Genomic DNA, 24,344 nt, shown 5'->3' with positions numbered 1-24,344 from the left:
AGGTAAGTCTTGGCAATCTTGTTGGACTACAGGCAAGGTAGCGGCAAATCCAAAAGATAAGGAAGGCCACAAATTCGGCCTCAGAAACTGGGCCTTTGGTTTGACGGATAGAGGATAGGTACATGTTGTAGCTAGCCTTCTTGGTGAAATCCAGGTCGTGCCGCTCTTCATAACCCTTCGGGTCCAAGGTCCCAACAGACGCTCCATGGAACTTAGAGCCGATGGCCTTAAGGCCAGTCAGGGCCCCTACATCTAGGAGGGTAGGGCTCATAGGACCACAGGGGAAAAGAAAGGTGTTGTTAGAGCTAGACCAAAAGCGAAGGGCAGCCTGTAGAAGAGGAACATCAGGAGGAACGACAACGCTGGATATCTCTATGGCATCAAGGATCCCTAGGGCAGAAAGGCGGTCGCACTGGGTGTCCACAATACGGTCCACCCACACCTCCCAGTCAGGAAGGTAGGGTGGCCAGAGACCACTGAAAGGCTTTGGCCTAATGCTGAAAGGAGTGGAGGAGTAGAGAAGAATGGTTTCCTCCTTATGCTGGGGAAAATTAGGGATTGGGACTGGCATAAAAGGTTGAGCGGGCCCAAGTGCAAACAATGGGGGCTCAGGATTAGGGATAAGTACCTCAAAATGAGAGGAGGTTGGAAGCTGGGCCTGCTTCGCTTTCAGGGTCTTCTCCAGTTCTCGCTCTTTTTGAGAAATCACAGGGAGAGGAGGAAGTTCTTCCATGGTGTAGGCAGGAGCAAGAGAAGAGAGGCTGAAGAAGAAAATGAGCAGTAACAGAGGGAGATTCAAAGGGTTTTTGCGCATTTAAAGGACAAACCCAAGGGGAGTTATGGCGCCAGTTTAAAAATGCAAATTTCAAAGGGTGGCCTAATTACCTTGTCCACTAGGAAGGAGGCCGACGGTTGAAGCGACGACCAAAGCGGCACAAGGATGACGTGTTGATCAAAGGGAGGCGAGAGTTACTCAGCGAAGACGCGTTGGTCTGACGTGGCGGGCTTCGCAATCAATGGAGTTTCTAGGAACCCAAGAGACCGGCGTGGGAATCACACAACCTCCTAAGGCTGGTTGGACCACGTGGCACCGCCTCAAGAGGTTGTGAGGGGCAATTGTTTGGAGCTGTTTCACAATGGATGCCACGTCAGCAATCAAGGGGGGCATGGATTGACCTCATCAAAGGCGGTTGAGAGAATTTCTCCCACGAGATAACGTCTCCTACTTCCAAGGAGGAGGAGATAAGGGCCACTACCCCACATCAGCGTGGGCCAAGGGAGAATCAGGAGACACCGTAGTGATGGGCCACGTGGAGGACAAAAAAGTAGAGCATAAAAGCCACTATGGAGAAGGCAACCACCACTAACTGGAAGAGTAAGAGTTACTATAAAAGCTAGGGACTGTCGCACAAAGAGGACACACACTACAACTACAACTCTTGGCATTTACTTCCTCATTTACTAGCTTTCCATTTGTTAGCTTTCCATTTTTAGTTTTCTTTGTCTGTACTTGAGGAGGTGTGCTTGCTATCAACAGATCAGCCAATGAGAGGAAGGACCAGGGAGTTCACTCATCTCCAGCGGTTTGGTCTGATCTATAACCAGTTGGTGTACTTTCTCACTGTTTAGTCAATTATTTAATTCTGTGTTTGTCTCTATCTTGGTCTTGTTTATTTTTGCATGCTTTTGATAAATCCCATTGAGAACGTCACCTTCAACATCTAACCCAAAGGTCTTTAGAGTTAACTCAAGCACGAGGGAACCTTACATTCCCTGGTTGACAGTTAGATAGACAACCCCAGTCCGTTTGAGCCTGCGTCAAAAGTTCTGGCACGCCCTGCACCCATTCTAGCCCGCGCCATTTTGTGTGTTGGACATCCTCATCAACAACAAGGTGAAAGCGAGGTAGAGGGAAAGTATGGAGTGAAGGGGCTGACAAAACTTACTGAATGAAATAAGAGTGAAGTGGCTTTGGCTCTTTTTTATTTTATGATCCATAAGAATTAATTATTTAATTTGTGATCCATAAAGTATCCTCAAAAATGAATTATTAAAAATATGGAAATAAAAATCAAACCAAAGATAACCAAAATATTTAATAGAGAGTATATTTATTCCAATAACATATATAAAAAAAAGTTGCAGAGTACAGTTCACATTATAAGCCTGTAAAACCAGGGCTTGGTATAAAAAAAAACGACCCAAGGCCGTCATGGCAGACAAGAAGCGGCTGCCACTGCCAAAGCCCATGAATCTAAGGCACCAAACTTAGAACTGCCAAAAGCAACTACAACAACACAACGATATTCTCATCGAAAAAAAAATACAACGATGTAACCCCCAACAACCCTAAGAGGAAAAACACTCGAACCCATCTATCTAGACCAGTGAAAGTCCAAACACGTCGAAGACTCTGTAAAACCAACACGGACACAGACCCGAAAACAACGTGTATGACTTGACTTGACTTGAGAGGAAGCCTAGCACTAGCAAATAGGCATGGGTAATCACGAGGCTATGCTAAAAAACATTATCCTATCAAAGATAATGAGAGAAACTACCAACTGAAACCTAAAACTGGAACCTGGTAACTGTATTCACAGGGAACTATGGCCACGAGGCATCCCAGCCAATGGTTAGCCCAAAACAGTTGAAACAGGTTGCCTATGAAAAGGAATACCTGCAAAATAGAAGAAAGATTGGCTAGAGTTCCTGGAAAACAACCAAGTAACCAGTGTGAGAAGAAACTAGAAGACCCACTGCATATGGGCCCAAAAAACCTAAAACTATTATATGGGTTTCGCTGCTGCTGATCATTGCTACCATACGTAAGGTGATGCTGATGCCTTGCAAACTCTTGGTTTGCCTAATCTTCATCCTTCACCTCCTCTGCCTTCTTCCGCAGAAGTTGTTCCACTCCCAATTTTTAGGAGAGGATGTCGCATCTCCATAGATGCTCCACAAGTAGCTCAACTGCCCTGCTGCTGATTGATTTACATTGCTGGAGGTTTAACCCAACAAGAGTTTGACCCAGTTTTCCTAGGAAGGGAATGCTCTTGTCTGTCACATTGGAGCAGCCTGAAATACACAGGATTTGTAAGTCAAGTTGCTTTGCGTAAGAAAGTGTAGCAATGCCAAAATCAGTGACTGCAGACTTGGAGACATCAAGATCATGGAGCAGTGGGCAGCTTTCTGCAATTGCCACTAAGCTCGCATCAGTGATCATCCTACAGCCATCAAGAGTTAGTACTTGAAGAGTCCCACCATGACGCCTTGCAATGGCTTTAACCACAGCATCTGTCAAATTCATGCAGCCATTGATGTTAACTTTCACAAGACCTGCCTCACAGCTCTCAAGAAATGGAAGAATCCCTGCATCTGTTATTCCACAGAGCCCACTTAGGTCTATGTATTGCGTCTGGGGGCACAACTTACCCACCATAGCCAAGCTTGAGCTACCAAAACCTGGGCAGTTACGAATAGACAAGGACCGCAGAGATTTGCAAGGAGAGAGCACTGGCAAAGCCAAAATCATATCCTTAATGCCCATGCATTTGACTAGGCTGAGAACCTTCAACTTTGCTCCACAGTTAGAAAGAGCACCAAGAACCCCACGCTGAGTGACCCGATTGCACTCTTCCAATTGCAGGCACTCAAGGGAAACCGCTGTTTTGGTAAAAGCTACAAGTCCAGTGTCAGACAGTAAAGAACACTTGCGAAGGCACAACTGCTTCAAGTTAGGGCAACCCTTTCCAACAGCTTCGAGACCAAGATCTGTAACCCCCCGACAAGAAGTAATTGTAATCAACTTGAGCTTATGCAGACCATGAGCATTACCCATGACCCAAAAGCCCCTCTCACTGACATTCTGAAGGCCTGCAAGGACTATTTCTGTAACAGCCTTACCATAGTGGCCTAAAACAGCAAGAGAGACATCAGTTATGCAAACACCTTGCAACTTCACCTTTGTCATGACATAAGTAGTGGAAGATAACAGACTAGCAACTCCTTGATCCCCAACACTAGGGCAGTCTTTGACTGAAATTGACTGAAGATTGGGACAATGTTTGCCAATTGCTTGCAGACTCTCATTCCCAATATTTGGGCAAGATTCAACTGCTACAGCAGTCAAATTTGGGCAGTTCTCTGCAATTGCAATCATGCCCTTGTCAGAAATTTGAGGGCACTGGCAGAGGTCCAGCTTCTCCAACCTATAGCATCCATTTGCAATCTCTGATAGGCCTTCATCACTGATAGAAGACACATTCCAAAGAGAGAGAACCCTGAGGGAGGGGCAACCACGTGCAATTGCTGAAAGACCAAAATCCGTAACCCCGCGAGAACTATTGCTTCCTCGGACCATTAGCTTACCCAGCCCCCCACGACTGCTAGTTCCAACAGCAATGGCAGCAAGTCTGATATCAGTTGCCTTCTTCCCTTCCAAGCACCTGTTAAGATGTCCATCACTCTCAAGATCCTGCTCCTCATTTTCATTGGAAACTGGAAGAGTACTTTCTTTGTCAAGCTTTGAAGACTCATCTACCTCATTTGAAACCAATCCCTTATCAGGCTTCAAGGAGTCTGTGTTTCTGCTGCCACAGATATCAGTGTTACGAGTACTACTCAGAAGCGTGACCCAGCGCTTTGAGACACAAGCACAGGCACTCCTCTCCTGGCCTCCAGGTAGTCTTCTTAAGATCTCAAAGAGGCACTCATCAGGAAGAACATCAATAGAGGGTCGCTTCTGCTCAAACTCATCTCCTCTGAAGACAAAAGGTGCACTGATGCGAGATCTCTTGCGAGGAAGACAGAACACATCCACATGAAGACCAAGAGAGAGCATGAGGCTCGAATCCGTAGGGTTAGCATAAAGCGACCCAGAATAGAAATCATCATCTCCTGAAACACCCAAATTAGAAGGGAAAATTGAGCCAAGGGTTACAAATATTTGAAATTTCAACAGAAGACTTTAGTTCTTTACGGGTTCCTGAAAAGATATCCATTGAACCTATACGATATGAGCTCTTGACAAACGCTTAAACAACCAAAAAAAAACCCGTCCTAGAATAACCGTAGCAGAAACAGGAGGAAAATCAGCATAGATCTAGCATACATCTAGCATAGATCTCAAGGTTTAACAGGACCGCAAAAGAAAAACAAATACTACACAAAATCACCAAAATCAACTTCAACACCCTAAACACGTAAATCAAGACAGCGCAACACATTATGATTAGAGACACAGAAATCATGTAACCACACTCTGAAAAATGGGGAAAAAAAGGCCTCCAATTTTAGGGAATAACTCCTAGACCGTAAAAACTCTCAAATCTAACACAATCGACATCAAGAGAAACTCACAGCTCAAAAATTGAAGCAATCATATAACCATCCCCTAATCCTAAACAAGATTCCTTTCCGAAACATATATGAGAACCCACGAAATATAAATAAAATAATAAACGTAGAAGAGAGCCAAAACTCACCACTGTAGTTGACGAGTGTAGGCATGGGTACAGGGAGTCGAACTCGTACTGATTCTCACAGGAAAACACTCGATCGAGAGCAAAAAAGAATGAATTAACCAAGAACAAGATGCAAAAAACAAAATACAGTCCAACAAAAACAGAATGCATCACAAAAATGGGTCTCCCGAGATCATCGATAGAACCAGAAACCCCAACTGAGAGGGCAAAACAGGAGAAGACAAAATTTACTCTAAATTTCCGCTCTTCTCCCGACCTTTTATTTTTAAGGTGTCGGTCTTCAGATACATTAAAGCCAATCCTCCTCCTCAGCCCAAGTGCAATGAATCCATTCCTAAAACCGCTTTTCCCGTTATTCCCTAATCCCTACATTACCAGAAACCAGAAACCAAAAACCACTGTTCTTTTGTGGAAACGCGGCTGGCAGTGTGTTAGGTTCTTTGCCCTCTAGGGAAGTCTTGGATCATTATCACCTACAATTCTGACACCGTCCAATTCTCTATAATTCTTCACATGGGAGTTGAAATGACCACTTACCCACTGCCTAGATACATTTCTCAAGGTGCGATAGGGTGGTCATTTCAGCTCCTATATGAGGGATTATAGGGGAATTGGAGGATGTTAGAATTGTAGGAGATAAAAATTCGTCTTAGGTGTATTGTTGATTTGAGTTTGATTTCAACTGAGCCTCAATTTTGGAAATGGGATTTTCCATAATTTGATTGTTTGTTCAGCAGATTAGAAGGAAATTACGAGAGAGATTAGTGGGACAAGGAGCCCCTTGGGGAGAGAGTGCCCCTTCTAGTGGCCGTGGTCGAGATCGGATGTGGGTGTGGGTGTGAGTTTAAGGTTATTTTTTTATCAAAAATAAAAAAGATTAGTGGGACAAGTTGTCCGTGTGGACGCTTTCGTTATCAGTTAAAATTTTTTTGTTAATTGTTCATAATCACGCATTTAAATCGTACCTTAAGTCCTTAACCCAAATTATAATTGTTTTTTTGGTAAGACCAAATTATAATTCCTTGCCTCCAACTCGAAGGAAATGATAAATCAAAATTATACCGGTCAATCGTGGGTCGCCATGTATCCTGACCCTAGAGGGAAGACCATCCCAAGCCCGGTCACCTCATGTCCCACTTGATTTGCCCAGAAGGCAAAGAACCAACAAAGACGTCAAAGGTCCAAGACCAAGCACTACACGCAAGCTACTAACATCACCGACGAGATATACATCACCTCATCAGTTGAAGGTACCACCTACCAGAGGTACAATTCTGGACGGACTCATGCACCAAGGACCTTATCCGATATACAAGGGCACATATATGTCTATCTACCGATAACATCTTACCTACTGGGACTCTACCTCCTATGGGAAAGCAACCAACCAAGAGATGAATCCTACCAACTAGGAACGTTTATCTACTATGAGGACTACTCGTTACCAACTAGCACTCTCCACATCGCCTCACTCCACTATAAATTCCAAGATACTTTACCCCCATTAACCCATCTTGAATTCTAACTATTCATCTGTTTGCTCAAAGAGATCTAACTTAGGCATCAGAGAGTCCTAGGCTGGAAACACACCGGTTCTCCCTTGTCACCAAGGTCCTTTTGCAGGTTGCGGCACTCGAAGGGACCACCAAGCGATTTCTTGATGCGATAAAAAAAATTCTCCTATTGGACTGATATTCACTGCACGCCTATATTTTCCATGCGACTGACTAAAATGGGGCTGAAATTTTATGGACTCATAGACACTAACTCTGATCAAATATCGAGTTTTGATCAAATAGAGTTTGACAAATAAAATATATATAGGTCAAATGTGAAGGCATCGCAAGTGCGATCGCAACGGAAGCTTAAATAGGATCACAATATCGATGGAGAAGTCATTAACTGAACGAAGCAGGGATCGATTATTACCTAAGCCTCACAAGTGCAATACCTCCAATCGATGATAGCCCTTTCGCGATTGTTCCACGCACCATGCAAGCTTTGCGTTCCCACCACGGTCAAGCTATCTCCTCTACAGTTCCAAGAACACAAGAGCTTGGACCACCTCTAGGATCAAACACCAAGAGAACAAGGGAAGGAGAAAATGGTTTCTAGGAGGGAGAGAGAGCTCTGCGATTTTTGGTTCTTGTGTGCCTCTTCTACTGATTTTGTGATTCCACAAATAATATACATTTGTCTCACAAAATCCCCAAAAATGCTAGCTCATATGGGTGTGATATATTGAGTTACTAAAAGTGACTCAATTATCTACCCATCCAATCTTTCTCTAATGGGAAAGATATGCATTGCTAAAGGAATCAAATATTGGGTTGAATATTCAATATTCACCCACCAAGTTTTCTTTTCTAACAATCTCCTCCATCCTTCTGTAAGATCCAATCTTACAAGAGGATCATGAAAAAGGGAATCACGATCAACCGTTACCGCATAGATGAATGGAACTGAAAGGAAATGGGTAGGATCGCAATGGGATTCCACTCAACTTCTAAAAAATGCAACATCGAAGATGCTAACCAGATGTAATAATCTATGCCCAAGGTAAGTAGTTAAAATACGCATCAGTCCCCCACAAAACAATGTTGCATGGTTCAATATAAGGCATGTGTACGAGACTGTCAATCCTCAATGAACCGTTATACCGATCGAGAGATTCAATTACTATGATTGGGACAAAGAAAACATTTCAAACAAAATGTTCAAGAAAATAGATAATGTTTCATATATATATAACTAAAAACATTTCAAAAATATTTTGAAGATGCTACCGGATCTGGATTTGGGTCCAATCCCGTATAGAATACTCTCCTCAACATATTCCCAACGTATGGGCTGTGGGTTCCATGTTGGGCATCTCTTTCGAATACAGTCAGACACTGAGAATCCAACGCATCGATATATAGTCAGAGAAAGACATCAACCATTGGTACACTAAAATACTCAACATATGAATGCATCGATAAGGACCCCTCAGGTCAAGGGACCAATCATGAACTACTTAAGAGAATCTCATTTTCTTTATAAACTGACAGTACACCACATGTGAAATTCTCAAGTGATCCAGTCCAATGTACACACCAAATGTACACTCACATTTGTGTCTTGGAAAAGTAACCTCCCTAAGCACACACAATGTGATCACCATGCTGGATGGGATGTCCAGTCCCATCCCCAGTGGTGAACAATTTTAGGTATGAATACCTTAAGGACTACAACTGAGCTCAATAACTGATCATGCTAATCAAAACAAGAATTTATTAATTCAAATAGAAGGAGTTCTTGTACATCAGTGCCAGTCACCCATGGACTTCACCCCCATATTCCCAATATGTTTCTCAAAAATACTAGGAGGCAATGCCTTGGTCATGGGGTCAGATAGGTTATCTGCAGAGTCAACCTTAGCAATGGCTATGTCACCACGCTGAATAATCTCACGAATCAAGTGATATTTTCGCTCCACATGCATGTTCCTCTGATGAGCTCTTAGTTCCTTCGCTTGTGCTATAGCTCCCCTGTTGTCACATAACAGTTGTATGGGTTGCTCCACTAACTCAGGGACCACCCCTAGGTTTGTCAAGAATTTTTTGAGCCAGACACCTTCCTTGGTTGCTTCACTAGCTGCCAAGTACTCAGCTTCTGTTGTGGAATCAGTTGTTGACTTCTGTTTGGCACTCCTCCAAATTACTGTACCCCCACCAATCATAAAACACCATCCCAGAAGTAGACTTTCTGTCATCCTTGTCAGTTTGGAAATCCGAATTCGTATATCCAACTACTGACAACTGATCACAATCATATACAAGGAAATAATCTTTAGTCCTCCTTAAGTACTTGAGGATTCCCTTGACAGCTGTCCAGTGTTCCTATCCTGGATTGGATTGATATTGACTCACAATCCCTATGGCATGACAAATATCTGGCCTGGTACACAACATGGCATACATCAGACTTCCTACTGCCGAAGCATAAGGAACTCTCTTCATAGCCTCAATTTCCTCAGGAGTTTGAGGACATTATGACTTGGATAAACCGATTCCATGTCTGAGAGGCACATTACCTCTCTTCGAATCCTGCATGTTGAACCTTTCAAGCACTTTGTCAATGTAGGTGGATTGTGACAATCCCAACATCCTCTTCTTGCGATCTCTCACAAGCTTAATTCCTAGGATGTAACTGGCTTCACCCAGATCTTTCATTGAGAATGTTTTGGATAACCACATCTTTACAGATGAAAGTAACTCCACATCATTCCCAATGAGCAGTATATCATCCATATAAAGGACTAGGAAACAGGCGGCACCCCCACAGATTTTCTTATATACACATGGCTCATCAATGTTTTGTTCAAACTCAAATTCCTTGATAGTTTGATCAAAACGGATGTTCCATGATTTGGAAGCTTATTTTAGTCCATAAATAGACCTCAACAACCTGCATACCTTATTTTCCTCTCCTGGAGAGACAAAACCCTCTGGCTGATTCATGTATATGACCTCATCAAGATAACCGTTAAGGAAAGCAGTTTGTACATCCATCTGCCAGATTTCATAGTCATGGTATGTAGCAATTGACAATAGAATCCGAATAGATTTAATCATCGCTACAAGTGAGAAGGTTTCATCATAGTCAACACCCTCTTTCTGAGTGTATCCCTTTGCCACCAGTCTTGCCTTGAAATGTTCCACCTTTCCATCCACACCTCTCTTCCTCTTGTAGATCCATTTACACCCAATGGGTTTTACCCCTACTGCCAGATCTTCAAGAGTCCAGACATGGTTAGAATCCATGGAATCTATTTCACTGCGCATGGCTTCCTGCCATTTCACCGAGTCAACGTCCTTAAGAGCCTCAGCGTAAGTATAAGGATCTGTGTCCGAACAATTAGACACCATGTAGAATTCTTCCACCTTTTGATCCTCCTCAGTGAGAAGGTTCAAACGAGTTGGTGGTCTGATAGACCTCCCACTCCTCCTAGGCTCTTGAGGCTGTTGCTCTACTGTGGGTAAGTCAATTGGAACCTTTGTCGGTGTAGAGGGTACTTGGTCATCAGTTATTTCTTTAATGACCATTGGATCTGATCTCGGTGAGATCGTGTCATCCTCAAGAAAAGTCGCATTCTTACTAACTATGACTTTTTGATTAACAGGGCCATAGAAGTAGTAGCCTATCGTAGTCTTAGGGTATCCCAAGAAATAGCATCTATTCGTTTGGGATTCCAACTTATCTGTCTGTGGTTTCTTTACATGCGCTATGCAACCCCACACCCTGAGATGTTGAAGACTTGGCTTACGCCGATACCACAACTCAAACGGTGTTTTGGTCACAGACTTTGTTGGTACCCTATTCAAATATAGATGGTAGTTTCCAGTGTGAAACCCCAAAAACTCAATGGCAGTTCGGAATAACTCAACATGGACCAAACCATGTCCAACAAGGTTCGATTCCTCCTTTCTGAAACTCCGTTCTGTTGAGGTGTTCCTGGGACTGTGAACTGGGTTATGATCCCAGCTTCTTTCAGATAGTCCCTGAACTCATTTGATAAGTACTCTCCTCCTCGATCAGATCGAAGGCACTTGATGCAATTACCCAAATATTTTTCAACCTCTGCTCAGAATTCCTTGAATTTATCAAAGGTTTCCGACTTGCGGTGCATCAAGTAAATATAACCATAACGAGAGTAGTCATCAGTGAAGGTCACGAAGTATTCGTAACCATACCTCGCCTGAACGTTGATGGGTCCACATACATCTGAGTGTATCAATTCTAATACTGCTTCGGCTCTTCTTCCCTTGTTAGAGAAGGGTTTCTTGGTCATTTTTTCTTGTAGACATAAGGAAAGTATAACCATTCTTAACAAGCCTATTAACAGAAATAATGTTCCTCCTAAACTGAGGAATATAAAAACAATCTCTTAAAATTAAAGTACTACTACTAAAAAATAAAGTAAAACCTCCAACGGCCTCAGCAATGGCCTTAGCACCCGTACCCATTCGCAACCAAACTTCATCCTTACTCAGTCTTCTTGTTAGCTTGAACCCCTACAATAAGTTACAAATATGGGCGGTAGACCCCGAGTCCACCAACCATGTGTTAGTAGGTTCCTCTGACAAATTAGACTCATAAAGGACCAAGGTTTCAGAAATACCTTCTTCCTGTTTCTCCTGCTTCTTTTTTTTGAGCAGCCAGGAAAGCACGACATTCCTTCTTTTAATGTCCATCCTTCTTACAATAGAAACAAGTCCCCTTGCTCTTGTTCTTCTGAATTCCCTTATCGCCAACCTTAGGGTTTTTGCTCTTGTTAGCCTTCTTCTTCTTCTTCTTCTTGCCCTTGGGCTTTGAGGAAGAAGACTTGTCCTTTGTAGTAAAGACCTCCACTTTCAGCTTCTTGGATGCAGTTTCCACTTCTTGCAACATGTTGCCCAGCTCAGGGAGTTCCACAAAAACTTTATGCATGTTATAATTGATAATAAACAATCCATATCTGTCCTGAGGCAATGAGTGGAAGATGACATCCGTCTTATAATTCATCTTGAAGGATGTCCCAAGGTTCTCCAGATCTAGGAACAAGTTCCTCATTTTCATGACATGGTTAATAACCGGAGTACTTTGAACCATCTTCGTGCCATAGAGGAGTGTCACCAGTTGATGATGGGCATGTCGTTCTTCTCTCCCATACATCTCTTTCAACTACTCCATCATATCCTTGGTCAAGTACAAATCCTTGACCGAATCAGTAATAGTCTTCTCCAGAGAACTCAATACGAGGAGTTTTGCCTTAGAGTTTTTCTATCAAAACAACTCATAGACAGGCTTAGAATCAGGGTTCTCCTCATTAGGGAATTCAGGCTCATCTTCGTCTAGGACAGACATTAGACCTTCTGCAGACAGGAGTAACTTGATGTTCCTCCTCCAGTCAACATAGTTTGGGCTGGTCAAAATATGGTCTTTGATAAGGACGACATAGTTCATTTGGGTTGACATTTTAAATCTACATGATGTTCAAAAACTACTAATTAGCATGATCAACAACCATTGAAATAACTGGGGTAAGAACAATCAATGGTCGATCACACCCCAAGCTTCCCTCTAGCTTGTAGGGCATGAATTGGAAACGACCAACCCTCATGCTCCTAACTTAGCCTATCGGAGTTCATCATTCGCATCTTGGTTGGGTGGACTATTCTGTCTGTCACTTAGACTTTCAATGTATTTGGTCACTTGAGTGTCATACCCATTCCTATCGACTGACACACACTCAAGTCAAGTGTTTACCCTTAATTTTAGAGAGAACTATGGTGTTTGTGGGTTAATGCCGATTATCACAGTGCACATACCACTGACCACATTTTCTACCTATCACATTTGAGATGAGTGCAGATAATTTCACCAATTCACCCAAATATTATCTTATCGGCATCTACAAGGGTGGATCAATGACATTTCTACACTCACCAACTAAGGGAGGCAATGAGAATCCCACCAACCAGGGTTTCCCACATCACACTTGTATTATAATGAGGGAAAACGGGAACGCATATAAACCACAAACATACATCCAATGTGTAAAAGCACATCCATCCAATGGAAATAATAAGCACATAAACACCAATGGTTATGGGATAGCATCTTTAATCAACATGAGTTCATAACTAAGACAAACTCACTTTGACTAAAAATGGATGGGAGCAATCATAGCCTCATATGTCACTCCCACACATGGCAATTATAGTGTGATAATGCATATGCAATAACTATTACAGGGAAATTCCAAAACTGTAATAAATTTGGACACTCCAAGTGAGGAAGTCCAACCTTCAATCTTCTCTCCAAAGAACCGACAAGATCCCTGATCCATGATCCACGATCTACGATCCACGATCCATAATCCATGATCTATGATCCACGATCCATGATCCATGATCCACGATCCACGAAAGTCTCCAAGTGGTTACAATGAATATTTTTAAACTAAGCCAAAAATATTACAACCCTTTCCAAATAAATAAAATTACATAACAGGAAACCAGTCCACCAAAATTGGACTGTCTGGAGAATAATAAAGGAAATTACATATAAAATCACAACCATGCCATGTCTAGCACACACATACATCTAATGCATGTAATTTTTACATCCTATAACCATGGTCCTCATTATACATATGATGCTCAAAAATTAATATGTCACACCCCAAACCAGCCCTGGGAGGAATTGGGTAGGTGACCCGAATTACGTAATGGCAATCCGCCAAATCCCACGGATCTAGAAGCAATGCTTACATTCATGGAACCACATTCATCACTTTACCATAAGCAAGATCAGAGTGCTGCAGATAACTACAAATCACAATAATAAAAGGAAGCATAGTGATACGGGAAATGATGATAATATATACATAAGTAAGATTGTACAGATACATTTCCCAACAACCCACAAAGTAAAGAACAAAGCTGACAGAAACAAAGCTAGAACTACCATATACATATATATATATAAGGGTGAGATAACTCAACCCCAAAAAGAAAGAAAAGAACTACAACCAATCTTCAAACATAAACGGGGATAAACTCATAACAAAAATAAAAAGGAGTCCCCAAGACAAAAAGCATCACATGCATTCCTCAACGGTCTTCATCAATGACCACCGAGAATGTACGTAGGATCGGTATGACCTCTGTCTGGGTCCATACCAACATCATCGTAACAACCAGGACTCTCCTCCTCAAGATGAGCCTCAATGCCACAATGACATCGATCTGCAAAATCATCTAAGAAAAAAATGTATAACAGAGTGTGAGCCCCATTGAGCTCGTGAGCAAATCATATCATCATGCATGCACATGCAATCACAATTCACAGTTCATATGATCCTACATGATATGCAAGTCCAAATTATTTATTAGGCACCTAGCAATACAACTAAGTCAGGTCTGTGCTACTATAATCCCCAATACATGTATCCCTGGTGCGGGCTTATAACCCCTTCCCGCGATACACCCATTGAGTTGCCGAAGAGGACCAGTTAGCTCCCGCATTCGTTCACCAAGGTCAGCCCGACCAGCCCTCTGTGATTAACCTGTAGGGCAATCCATTTCTTTTCTCTTTTCTTTTCTTTTCTTCGACTTACAGCCCATATTCACCATTCCGGTGTTCTTTCTCATTCAATCACCATTCCGGTGTTCTTTTCATTTCTTTTAATTTCTTTTCTCTTTTCACATATTCATATGGTCACCCTCACAGGCATCCAACACCTAAACCCCTGTTGGCAAGGGTGCATAGCACGGGTAATGAAACTCTAGCCCTATGTCTATATGGCATCGTCTGAGTCGGGTGGGGTCAACCGCATCCCATTTTACGGGCTACCACAGGCCTCATTTCCAAGCCAACTATGGCATCTAATCTAATATTCACAATCATCATATAAGAATTCACAGTGTTGATCAACAGACAGTCATTATGCAATGATTTGAGTAACTTTAATCAGAAGTAAGTAACACAACATTCATGATTAAAATTCTTAATTGTCGGCATAATATCATAATTACACCTGCACATATGATAACATTATTCACTCACCTGAGTTGGGTTCTAAGACCTCGGTTGCAAACTCAGTTTCAAAAGCAGTATGGTTGTTGACCTCGAGCACGGGATCAAATCCTAAATACAAATAAGATAATGTCTTATTAAGTTTTCAGTCTATCACTGGTAGTCCTAGGGTTAACCTAAGCTTACTGGGTTGACTCGGTGTTCAGTTGGTTCTCACTTGGAATCACTGGGCCTTGCACTGGGCCTTAGGCTCATGTCCTGGTGCATTGGCCAGAGTCAGTGGCATAAGGGTAAAATGGTAATTTTCAATAGTTGTACCTGACCCTAGGTCAAATTAGGTTCATGGTGCTGTCCACAGCTTTTCTGTGCTGTAGGACCAAGCACATCAAGGTTTCCTTCTCCTACGGGGCCCACTTGGGTTCCAAAGCATTCTCTAAATAAGGGCAGATGTGGGGAAGGCATTTATGTCATTTCCCATCCTCCCACACAGTCCCACAGCCAATGGGTGAAATTCCCCTCGTCTGATTGCAAAAACAGCAGCATTTCCTTCACTGGGTGATGGCTCTGGGCGTTGGGTGCATCGCCCAGAGTCTGCAAATCGACAATGGGCTGAGTTCCCAAGATTGGGCTTTTTAGGCTATGCTCAAATCTGATCCCTTTGCATGTTAGGGGGTTAGGTAGCCCCTGGGATGATCTACCTTTTGATCCAAATGGATCCTCCATCATGGCCACCATTTGGCTGCCAGAGGCTGCCCAGACAACCCAGTGAATAGTATCATAGGGTTTTCTTCAAGCTTGGAATTTGATTTCAGCCACATGCAGGGCTGGAATCAGATGTAATTTAATGTTCCATGGATGCAATCATCTAGGGTTAGGTCTGTGTAGCCATGGTTTGCATCCAGGGTTCCACATTGTCAGCCAGAAGTGAATCTGGGCTCTCAAGAACAGCAAATCAGAATTATAAAATTGAGTAAAAGTCTCAGATCTTCCATGCTCAAGGATTGCATGGCAGATCTGGAGCTGTTCTGGGCAAACCCTAGCTGTTCTGGGCTGCCCAGAGAGCAGAGACACATCAAACATAGAGAAGAAATGGGGATAGCAGGCATATACAAGTATTTTTATACCTGAGCAGGTCTGAGAGAGCTCGAACCAGCCTTGGATGGGGCTGGTAGCTCCTCCTTCTTCCTTCTTCTTCTTCTTTCTTCCTCTCCTTCCTCTTCTTTCTCTCCTTTCTCTCTTCTTTTCCTCTCCACAAAATGAGCAGTAACAAGAGCTCTAAATGAGCCCAAAGCTCATCTATTTATAGGCCCAACCTTCTCTAAGGCTTGTTTGGCTGTGAAGGCCTCTTTTGAAAATTAGTTTTTAAACTGATTCTGAGTGATTCTGGGCACACTGGTGGGGTCCACAGTGAACGAAGGGTATGAGGTGGTCCCTTAGACTCCCCTCTATCTATGGAGGGTGCTCATGTTCATATTGGGTGGTCCCCATAATTAAAAACCATTAAAATATGATGTTTCACTCACTGGACGATGTCACTGGGCCTTGTCTGCATCGCCCAGTGCCATCGTCCAGAGAATTCCAGCAAGCTGAAATTCAATGGGGCTTGCACAAGGGTTTGACCCTTGGTCAGGGTATTGTCCCCACATGCCTTATAGGAGATTTTACACACTTTTTCAGAGGTGGGTCCCACTATATGGGGAGGAGAGAGATTACCTGGGGTCCAGGCCATACGTTATGCAATGAGCTATACATTTGCAGGGGTCTGCTGTCCATCTTCTGACAGGCATGTAGGATGATCCCCATAGGTTTTCCTCATCAATCCAAATTACTGGAGTAATACTCCATAGTGTTCTTGGTTGCCTGATCAGGGGTTTCTGTCCTTCAATCAAAATTCCAGCCAGTCAAGAGCAGGGTTTGACATAATATTCTAACATTTATGTGAAAATTGCCCAAAAACACATAAAACATCATTACCATGACAATCCAAGGCATTATGATCATGTGCATCCAATGCATCCATCATGCAACCATTACCATGACAACTTATGTCATAATGGTTATGTGCATTACATGACCATTACCATGATAGTCCAATGTCACTATGATCATGTACATCACATAGCCATTACCATGACAACTTATGCCATAATGGTCATGACTCATACCCCCATAAATCCATCACATACATGCTTACAATAAAATTATTAAACCATAAAATATCATATGCCATTATACCAATTGGGGAAGTTGGGTGAAGGGAAGAATCTCTCCACCCATCTTCTCCAATGAAATTCCCTTTCTTCAAGCAAAACAAGAAATTTTTTTTTATTAAAAACTGCTACACAAAGTATAGCTAAACAAAAGGGAAAATCAGGAAAACAAGTGCACAATCATAAGGCAGCACCACATGCGACAAGGCTGCCCATGCACGCATGCAGCTGGCAGCCCTGCATGCATGCCGCAGGCAGCCAGGTGCACACAGGCAAGAGGGTATGGGCACGGCAAGGGGTGGGGTGCATGTGGCTAGGGGCGCGCATAGACAGCAAGCCTGCGGTCCCTATGTGTGCATGCATCTCACTCCAAAATTTTTTTTTTTTAATAAACAGAATGGAATAAAATTTTTATGAGCATCACATAATAATGAACAAATAAAATTGGAAACAACCCCATCGATAAAGAGGCTCTGATGCCAGAAAAGGCATCGCAAGTGCGATCGGAATGGAAGCCTAAATAGGATCACAATATCGATGGAGAAGTCATTTAAATAACTGAACGAAGTAGGGATCGATTATTACCTAAGCCTCACAAGTGCAAGACTTCCAGCCGATGATAGCCCTTTCATGATCGTTCTACGCACCATGCAAGCTTTGCATTCCCACCACGGTCAAGCTATCTCCTCCACAGTTCAAAGAACACAAGAGCTTAGACCACCTCTAGGATCAAACACCAAGAGAACAAGGGAAGGAGAAAATGGTTTCTAGGAGGGAGAGAGAGCTCTGCGATTTTTGGTTCTTGTGTGTCTCTTCTATTGATTTTGTGATTCCACAAATAATATATATTTGTCTCACAAAATCCCCAAAAATGCTAGCTCATATGGGTGTGATATATTGAGTTACTAAAAGTAACTCAATTATCTACCCATCCAATCTTTCTCTAATTTGTTGTCACACCCCAAACTACCCCCTGGGAGGAATTGGGTAGGTGACCCGAATTGCATAACGGCAATCCGCCAAATCCCACGGATCTAGAAGCAGTGCTTATATTCATGGAACCACATTCATCACTTTACCATAAGCAAGATCAGAGTGCTGCAGATAAACTACAATTTCAATAATAAAAAGAAGCATAGTGATACGAGGAAATGATGATAATATATACATAAGTAAGTTTGTACATTTCCCACCAACCCACAAACATAGAAACAAAACTGATAGAAATAAAGCTAGAACTTCCATATACATATATATATATACAGGGTGAGCATACTCAACCCCAAAAAGAAAAAGAAATAAAAACTACAACAAAACCACGGTCAGCACGGGGATAAACTCCTAGCAAAAACAAAAAGGAGTCCCTAAGATAAAAAGACATCAGATGCGCTCCTCAATGGTCTTCATCAATGACCATTGAGAAAGTATGTAGGATCGATATGACCTCCATCGGGGTCTACACCAACATCATCGTAACAACCAGGACTCTCCTCCTCGAGATGAGCCTCCATGCCACAGTGGCATCGACCTGCAAAATCATCTAAGAAAAACAATGTATAACAGAGTGTGAGTCCCACTGAGCTCATGAGCAAATCATATCATCATGCATGCACATGGAATCACAATTCACAGTTCATATGATCCTACATGATATGCAAGTCCAGATTATTTGTTAGGCACCTAGCAATACAACTAAGTTAGGTATGTGCTACTACAATCCCCAATACATGTATCCCTGGTGCGGGCTTCTAACCCCTTCTCGCGATACACCCATTGAGATATCGGAGAGGACTGGTCAGCTCCCGCATCAATCTCCAAGGTCAGCCCTACCAACCCTCTGTAATTAACCTGTAGGGCAATCCATTTCTTTGCTCTTTTCTTTTCTTTTCTTTGGCTTACAACCCATATTCACCATTCTAGTGTTCTTTCATTTCTTTTCATTTCTTTTCACTTTTCACATATACATATGGTCACCCTCACAGGCATCCAACACCTAAACCCCTGTTGGCAAGGGTGCGTAGCACGGGTGATGAAACTCTAGCCCCATGTCTATATGGCATCGTATGAGTCGGGTGGTGTCAACCGCATCCCATTCTATGGGCTACCATAGGCCTCATCTCCAAGCCGACTACGACATCTAATCTAACATTCACAATCATCATATAAGAATTCACAGTGTTGATCAACAGACAGTCATTATGCAGTGATTTGAGTAACTTTAATCAAAAGTAAGTAACACAGCATTCATGATTAAAATTCTTAATTGCCGGCATAATATCATAATTACACATGCACATATGATAATATTATTCACTCACCTAAGTTGGGTTCTAAGACCTCGGTTGCAAACTCAGTTTCAAAAGCAGTTTGGTTGTTGACCTCAAGCGCGGGATCAAATCCTAGATACAAATTAGATAATGTCTTATTAAGTTTTCAGTCTATCACTGGTAGTCCTAGGGTTAACCTAAACATACTGGGTTGACCAGGTGTTCAATTGGTTCACACTTGGAATCATTGGCCTTGCACTGGCCTTAGGCTCATGTCCCGGTGCATTGGCCAGAGTCAGTGGCATAAGGGTAAAATGGTCATTTCTATAGTTGTACCTGACCCTAGGTCAGATCAGGTCCACAGTACTGTCCACAGCTTACTTGTGCTGTAGGACCAAGCACAACAGGGTTTCCTATACTGCGAAGCCCACTAGGGTTTCAAAATATTCCTTTAATATGGACAGATGTGGGGAAGGGCATTTATGTCATTTCCCACCTTCCCACACTGTCCCACAGCCATTGGGTGAGATCCCCCAGATCTGATTATAAAAACAGCATCATTTCCTCCACTGGGCGATGGCTCTGGCTGTTCGGTGCATCGCCCAGTGCATTACCTTGAACACCTGACCATTAAAATGGCCCCACCCGAAGTGGGCACTATCGCCTGTCACCATCAAGAAAAAGAGGCTTACGATAATCGATTTAAGAGAGACATAGTACACACTCTTATGTTAAGCACGATGCACGATGATCTCATCGGCCAGTATGAGAAGTGTGAGACTGCCCGTCCATGTGGGAGTAGGTAAAACTTGACTGTGGCGGTACATCCACTACTAGGCTTAGGTCCATGACCTTGAAGTTTGAGATGTACCGTAAGGACCCCAAGCACACTATGGTTGAACACCTCAGGGTCGTGAAAGATATGATCCAAAAATTGGATGATGTTGGGGTACACCTTACCGATGAGCAGCAAGTACAAGCCGTCATCAGGACGTTGCCTGATCACTGGGGGCAAATGAAGATAGTTCTAACACATAACGACACTGTTAAGACATTTAATGACATTGCCGCTCATGTGGAACTAGAGGCAGAGCACCTAGAGGCGACCCAATCACATGCCCTTGTTGCCCAAGCGGGGCAGCGCGAGACTGGGTCTAAGCACAAGAGACAGAGGACCATTGGGAATCAGGACCAAGCTCAGAATGCTGCACAAACTGGGCGTAAGATCACCAAGCACTGACGTGGCAAGTGAGGTGGAAAGAAATATATCACCAAGGTCAAGTGCTATAACTGCCAGAAGATGGGGCACTTCGCTCATGACTGCACTGAAGCGAACCAGGTACCATTTTTGCCCCTCTCTCCTTGTACTTTTATATGTACATATATTTTGGTTGTCCAAACCCAATCTGGCTAGATTATGGATACAGGTGCAACAAAACACATAGCGCGAGATCGAGGAGGGTATGTAGATTATACAAAGATTTCGGAAGGCACCCAAAGTATCTATATGGGGAATGGCACAAGTGAAGTAGTTCGAGGAGTTGGTACCTACCAGCTCACCTTACGCACTGGGCTCATCTTGCTACTTCATGATGTGCTATACACACCAAAAATCTGGCATAATCTACTTTCTGTTATTGCATTATTAACTTTAAGATATTCCTTTATTTTTTATGGTGACTCATTTGAGATACGATTGGATGGTAGAATTTTTTGATATTGTAGACTTGAGAATGGTTTTGTTAAATTAGATTTAATAATTCCTATTGTTTCCTCTTCATCTTTTGTAGTTGATTCTAATACTAATCCTGATTCAATTACATGGCATGTTAGACTAGGACACATAGGTTGAGATAGGGTGGGACGACTAGGTCGAGAAGGCCTTTTTGGCTCACTTGCTAAAGTCAACCTACCAACATATGAGGCCTGTTTAGCGGGTAAGGCCCATCGAAAGCCTTTTAGAAAGGCTAAATGGTCAACCTAGACCCTATAGCTTGTCCATTCGAACATCTATAGACCAATGGACGTGAAGGCACATCATGGTGCTTCTTATTTTCTCACCTTTATCAATGATTACTCGCGATTTAGTTATGTCTATCTGATCGCTCACTACTATGAAGCGCTAGATTGCTTCAAATGTTTTGTAGCTGAGGTTGAGAATCAACAAGGCAAGAGTTTAAAAACTCCGCGTATTGACCGAGGACGCGAATATTTTTCAGATCAATTTAAAGAGATGTGTGAGGAAAAAAGAATCACCAGACAACTTACTATTCCTAACACCCAGCAATAAAATGGTGTAGCGGAATGAAAGAATAGGATGCTTTTAGATATGATTAGGTTGATGATGGCATAGGCCAACCTCCCAATATCTTTTTGGGGGGATACTATGTTGATCGCTACCTACGTCCTTAACCACGTGCCATCACAGTCAGTTCCTTCCACTCCCTATGAATTGTGGAAATGCGCAAAGCCCACTTTGGGGCATATGCGACCATGGGGTTGTGCAGGATATGTTCATAGTACCTCCCATAAGCTTGAGAAACTTGGCCCTAGAGCTAAAAAGAGTATCTTTATACGATATTTTGATACCTCGAAAGACTATGTAGTATACGGTGAACATCAAGATGGAGGAATGACAGAAAGTGAGTCCCGCGATGTGGATTTTCTTGAGACCGATTTCCCTAGCATCAGTGAGGCTAGCAAAGACCTTGATCTCTTTGAGATAGAGACTGATGAAAATATTTCACCTACTCTTGGCGAGGGTGAGGAATTAAACACTCATCAAGAGATCGCCAGAGAGGGTGAGAGTGATCATCAGCCCAGTGGGAGTGCACAACTTAGTGGGAGCATGCAACCCACAGGTCAAGAACCCTCTACACATAAAAGCGCACATGGACATGTTCCTTGATGTTGTTTTGAGATTGAAGGGGATGTTGCCCTCGTCTATGTCCCGAGGGATGAGGATGAGCCAGCCTCAGTGAGTGAGGCGCTCTCTTCTCTAGCTAAAGAAATGTGGCAACCTACTATGGAAGACGAGGTGAGTTCTATGAGTAAGAACCAAGTCTGGGAGTTAGTTGATCTTCCACCTGGGCGCAAGGCCATCGGGAACAAGTGGCTCCTGAAGGTCAAGCGAAAGGCAGATGGATCAATTGACAAGTATAAAGCACGCCTTGTGGCCAAGGGATATACCCAAAAGGAGGGTATAGACTATGATGAGACGTTCTTCCTTGTGGTGACCATACACCTCATTCTAGCCATTGTTGCAAAGTTAGATTTGGAACCCTACCAAATAGACGTTAAAACTATTTTTCTCAATGGAGAACTGGATGAGGAGATCTTTATGGCTCAACCTATGGGTTTTGAGAAGAAGGGATATGAGCGCAATGTATGCCGTCTCAAACGTTTCATCTATGGCCTTAAGCAATCGTCCAGGCAATGGTACATTAGATTTCACCATGCCATTACCACTGCGGGTTTTGACATGATTGAAGAGGTCCACTGCATGTACGTTAAATGGTCCAAGGTAGGGTTTCTTATCCTATCCTTATATGTCGACGACATTCTATTGGCTGGGAATGACATTGAAATGATTGTCGCCACTAAAGAGTGGCTGTCCTCTACTTTTAAGATGAAGGACATGGGTGAGGCCAACTTTGTGTTGGACGTGAAGATTGTGAGAGATCGCACTAGGAGACTCCTTAGTTTGTCTCAAGAGACTTACATAAAGAAAGTCCTGGAGCGGTTCCATATGAGCAACTCAAAACCCATTGACACTCTAATGGACAAGACATGCATTTTGAGCCTAGACCAATGCCCTACGAGTGATGAAGAGAGAAACCAAATGTCCAAAATACCTTATGCAGCGACAGTAGGCAGTCTGATGTATGCAATGATGTGCACGCGTCCTGATATTTACTTTGTCATTGGCATGGTGAGCCATTACTAGAGTAACCCAGGGCCAGTTCATTGGCAGGCAATAAAGAGAATACTTTGATACCTACGTGGCACTACAGACCTCTCGCTCACCTTCAGTGGTTCAGACTTGAGACTGAGAGGCTATAGTGATGTTGATTCAGCTAGTGATAGAGACGAGCGCAAGTCCACTTTGGGGTATGCGTTTGTCCTGGGAGGCGGGGCTGTCACTTGGAGTAGCAAGAAACAGACTTGCATCGCCCTATCCATGATTGAGTCGGAGTACGTCGCATGTTCGGCAGCTGTACAGGAGGCCATTTAGCTTAGGAGGTTCTTGCAGAGACTTAGTGTTTCTACTCACTTAGACGATGTTGTGCTTATACACTGCGACAGCATGGCAGCGCTTGCATTTGCGAAGGACCCCAAATTCCATGATAGAGCCAACCACATTGACATACGGTATCACTATATTCGAGACATGGTAGCGCGAGGTGAAGTTGTTCTGCAGCATATCTCCACTGGCAATATGTTGGCTGATCCATTGACTAAGCTAATTGCCAGAGATGTTTTCCTAGTTCACGTTCGGAACTTGGGACTCAGGCAGATTTGATATGTATTTTCTTTGGGAACACTTTGATTATGATGGACATTTATCTGTATTTCTCTTATATTTATTAATGAGCATATATTTGTTTGAGTAATCTTGTGCGTATACATTCATTGATTGTAAAGATGTCACCAGGCATGGAATCGACCCACTCGCACGGGTGATTCGCCTCGGCACTGGGGCACAGTGAGCGAGATGAGCCCATGAGCATGTGTGCTCTATGGTGCCTTAGTTAGAGCTAAGATGAGACCTTTACTTGGTCCAACTTGAAAGACACCAAATACTTCCAAATAGCTTG

General features: G+C 42.9%; 1 protein-coding gene across 1 annotated transcript; it reads right to left on the bottom strand.

The window, feature by feature from the left end:
• Positions 1-2,572: 2,572 nt before the first annotated feature.
• LOC122671203 (EIN3-binding F-box protein 1-like) lies at positions 2,573-5,704 on the bottom strand. Its single transcript, XM_043868309.1, has 2 exons — positions 5,487-5,704; positions 2,573-4,899 (listed from the first exon to the last, which is right to left on the bottom strand). Exons 1-2 carry the CDS (start codon positions 5,509-5,511, stop codon positions 2,927-2,929), a joined length of 1,998 nt encoding a protein of 665 aa, XP_043724244.1. The 5' UTR covers positions 5,512-5,704; the 3' UTR covers positions 2,573-2,926.
• Between the last annotated feature and the right edge of the window lie 18,640 nt (positions 5,705-24,344).

The sequence above is a fragment of the Telopea speciosissima genome, chromosome 8 (genome assembly GCF_018873765.1).
Source record: "Telopea speciosissima isolate NSW1024214 ecotype Mountain lineage chromosome 8, Tspe_v1, whole genome shotgun sequence".
Classification (NCBI taxonomy): Eukaryota; Viridiplantae; Streptophyta; class Magnoliopsida; order Proteales; family Proteaceae; genus Telopea; species Telopea speciosissima.
Note: the sequence above shows the minus strand (reverse complement) of the source record. Positions and strands in the feature narration are given on the sequence as shown.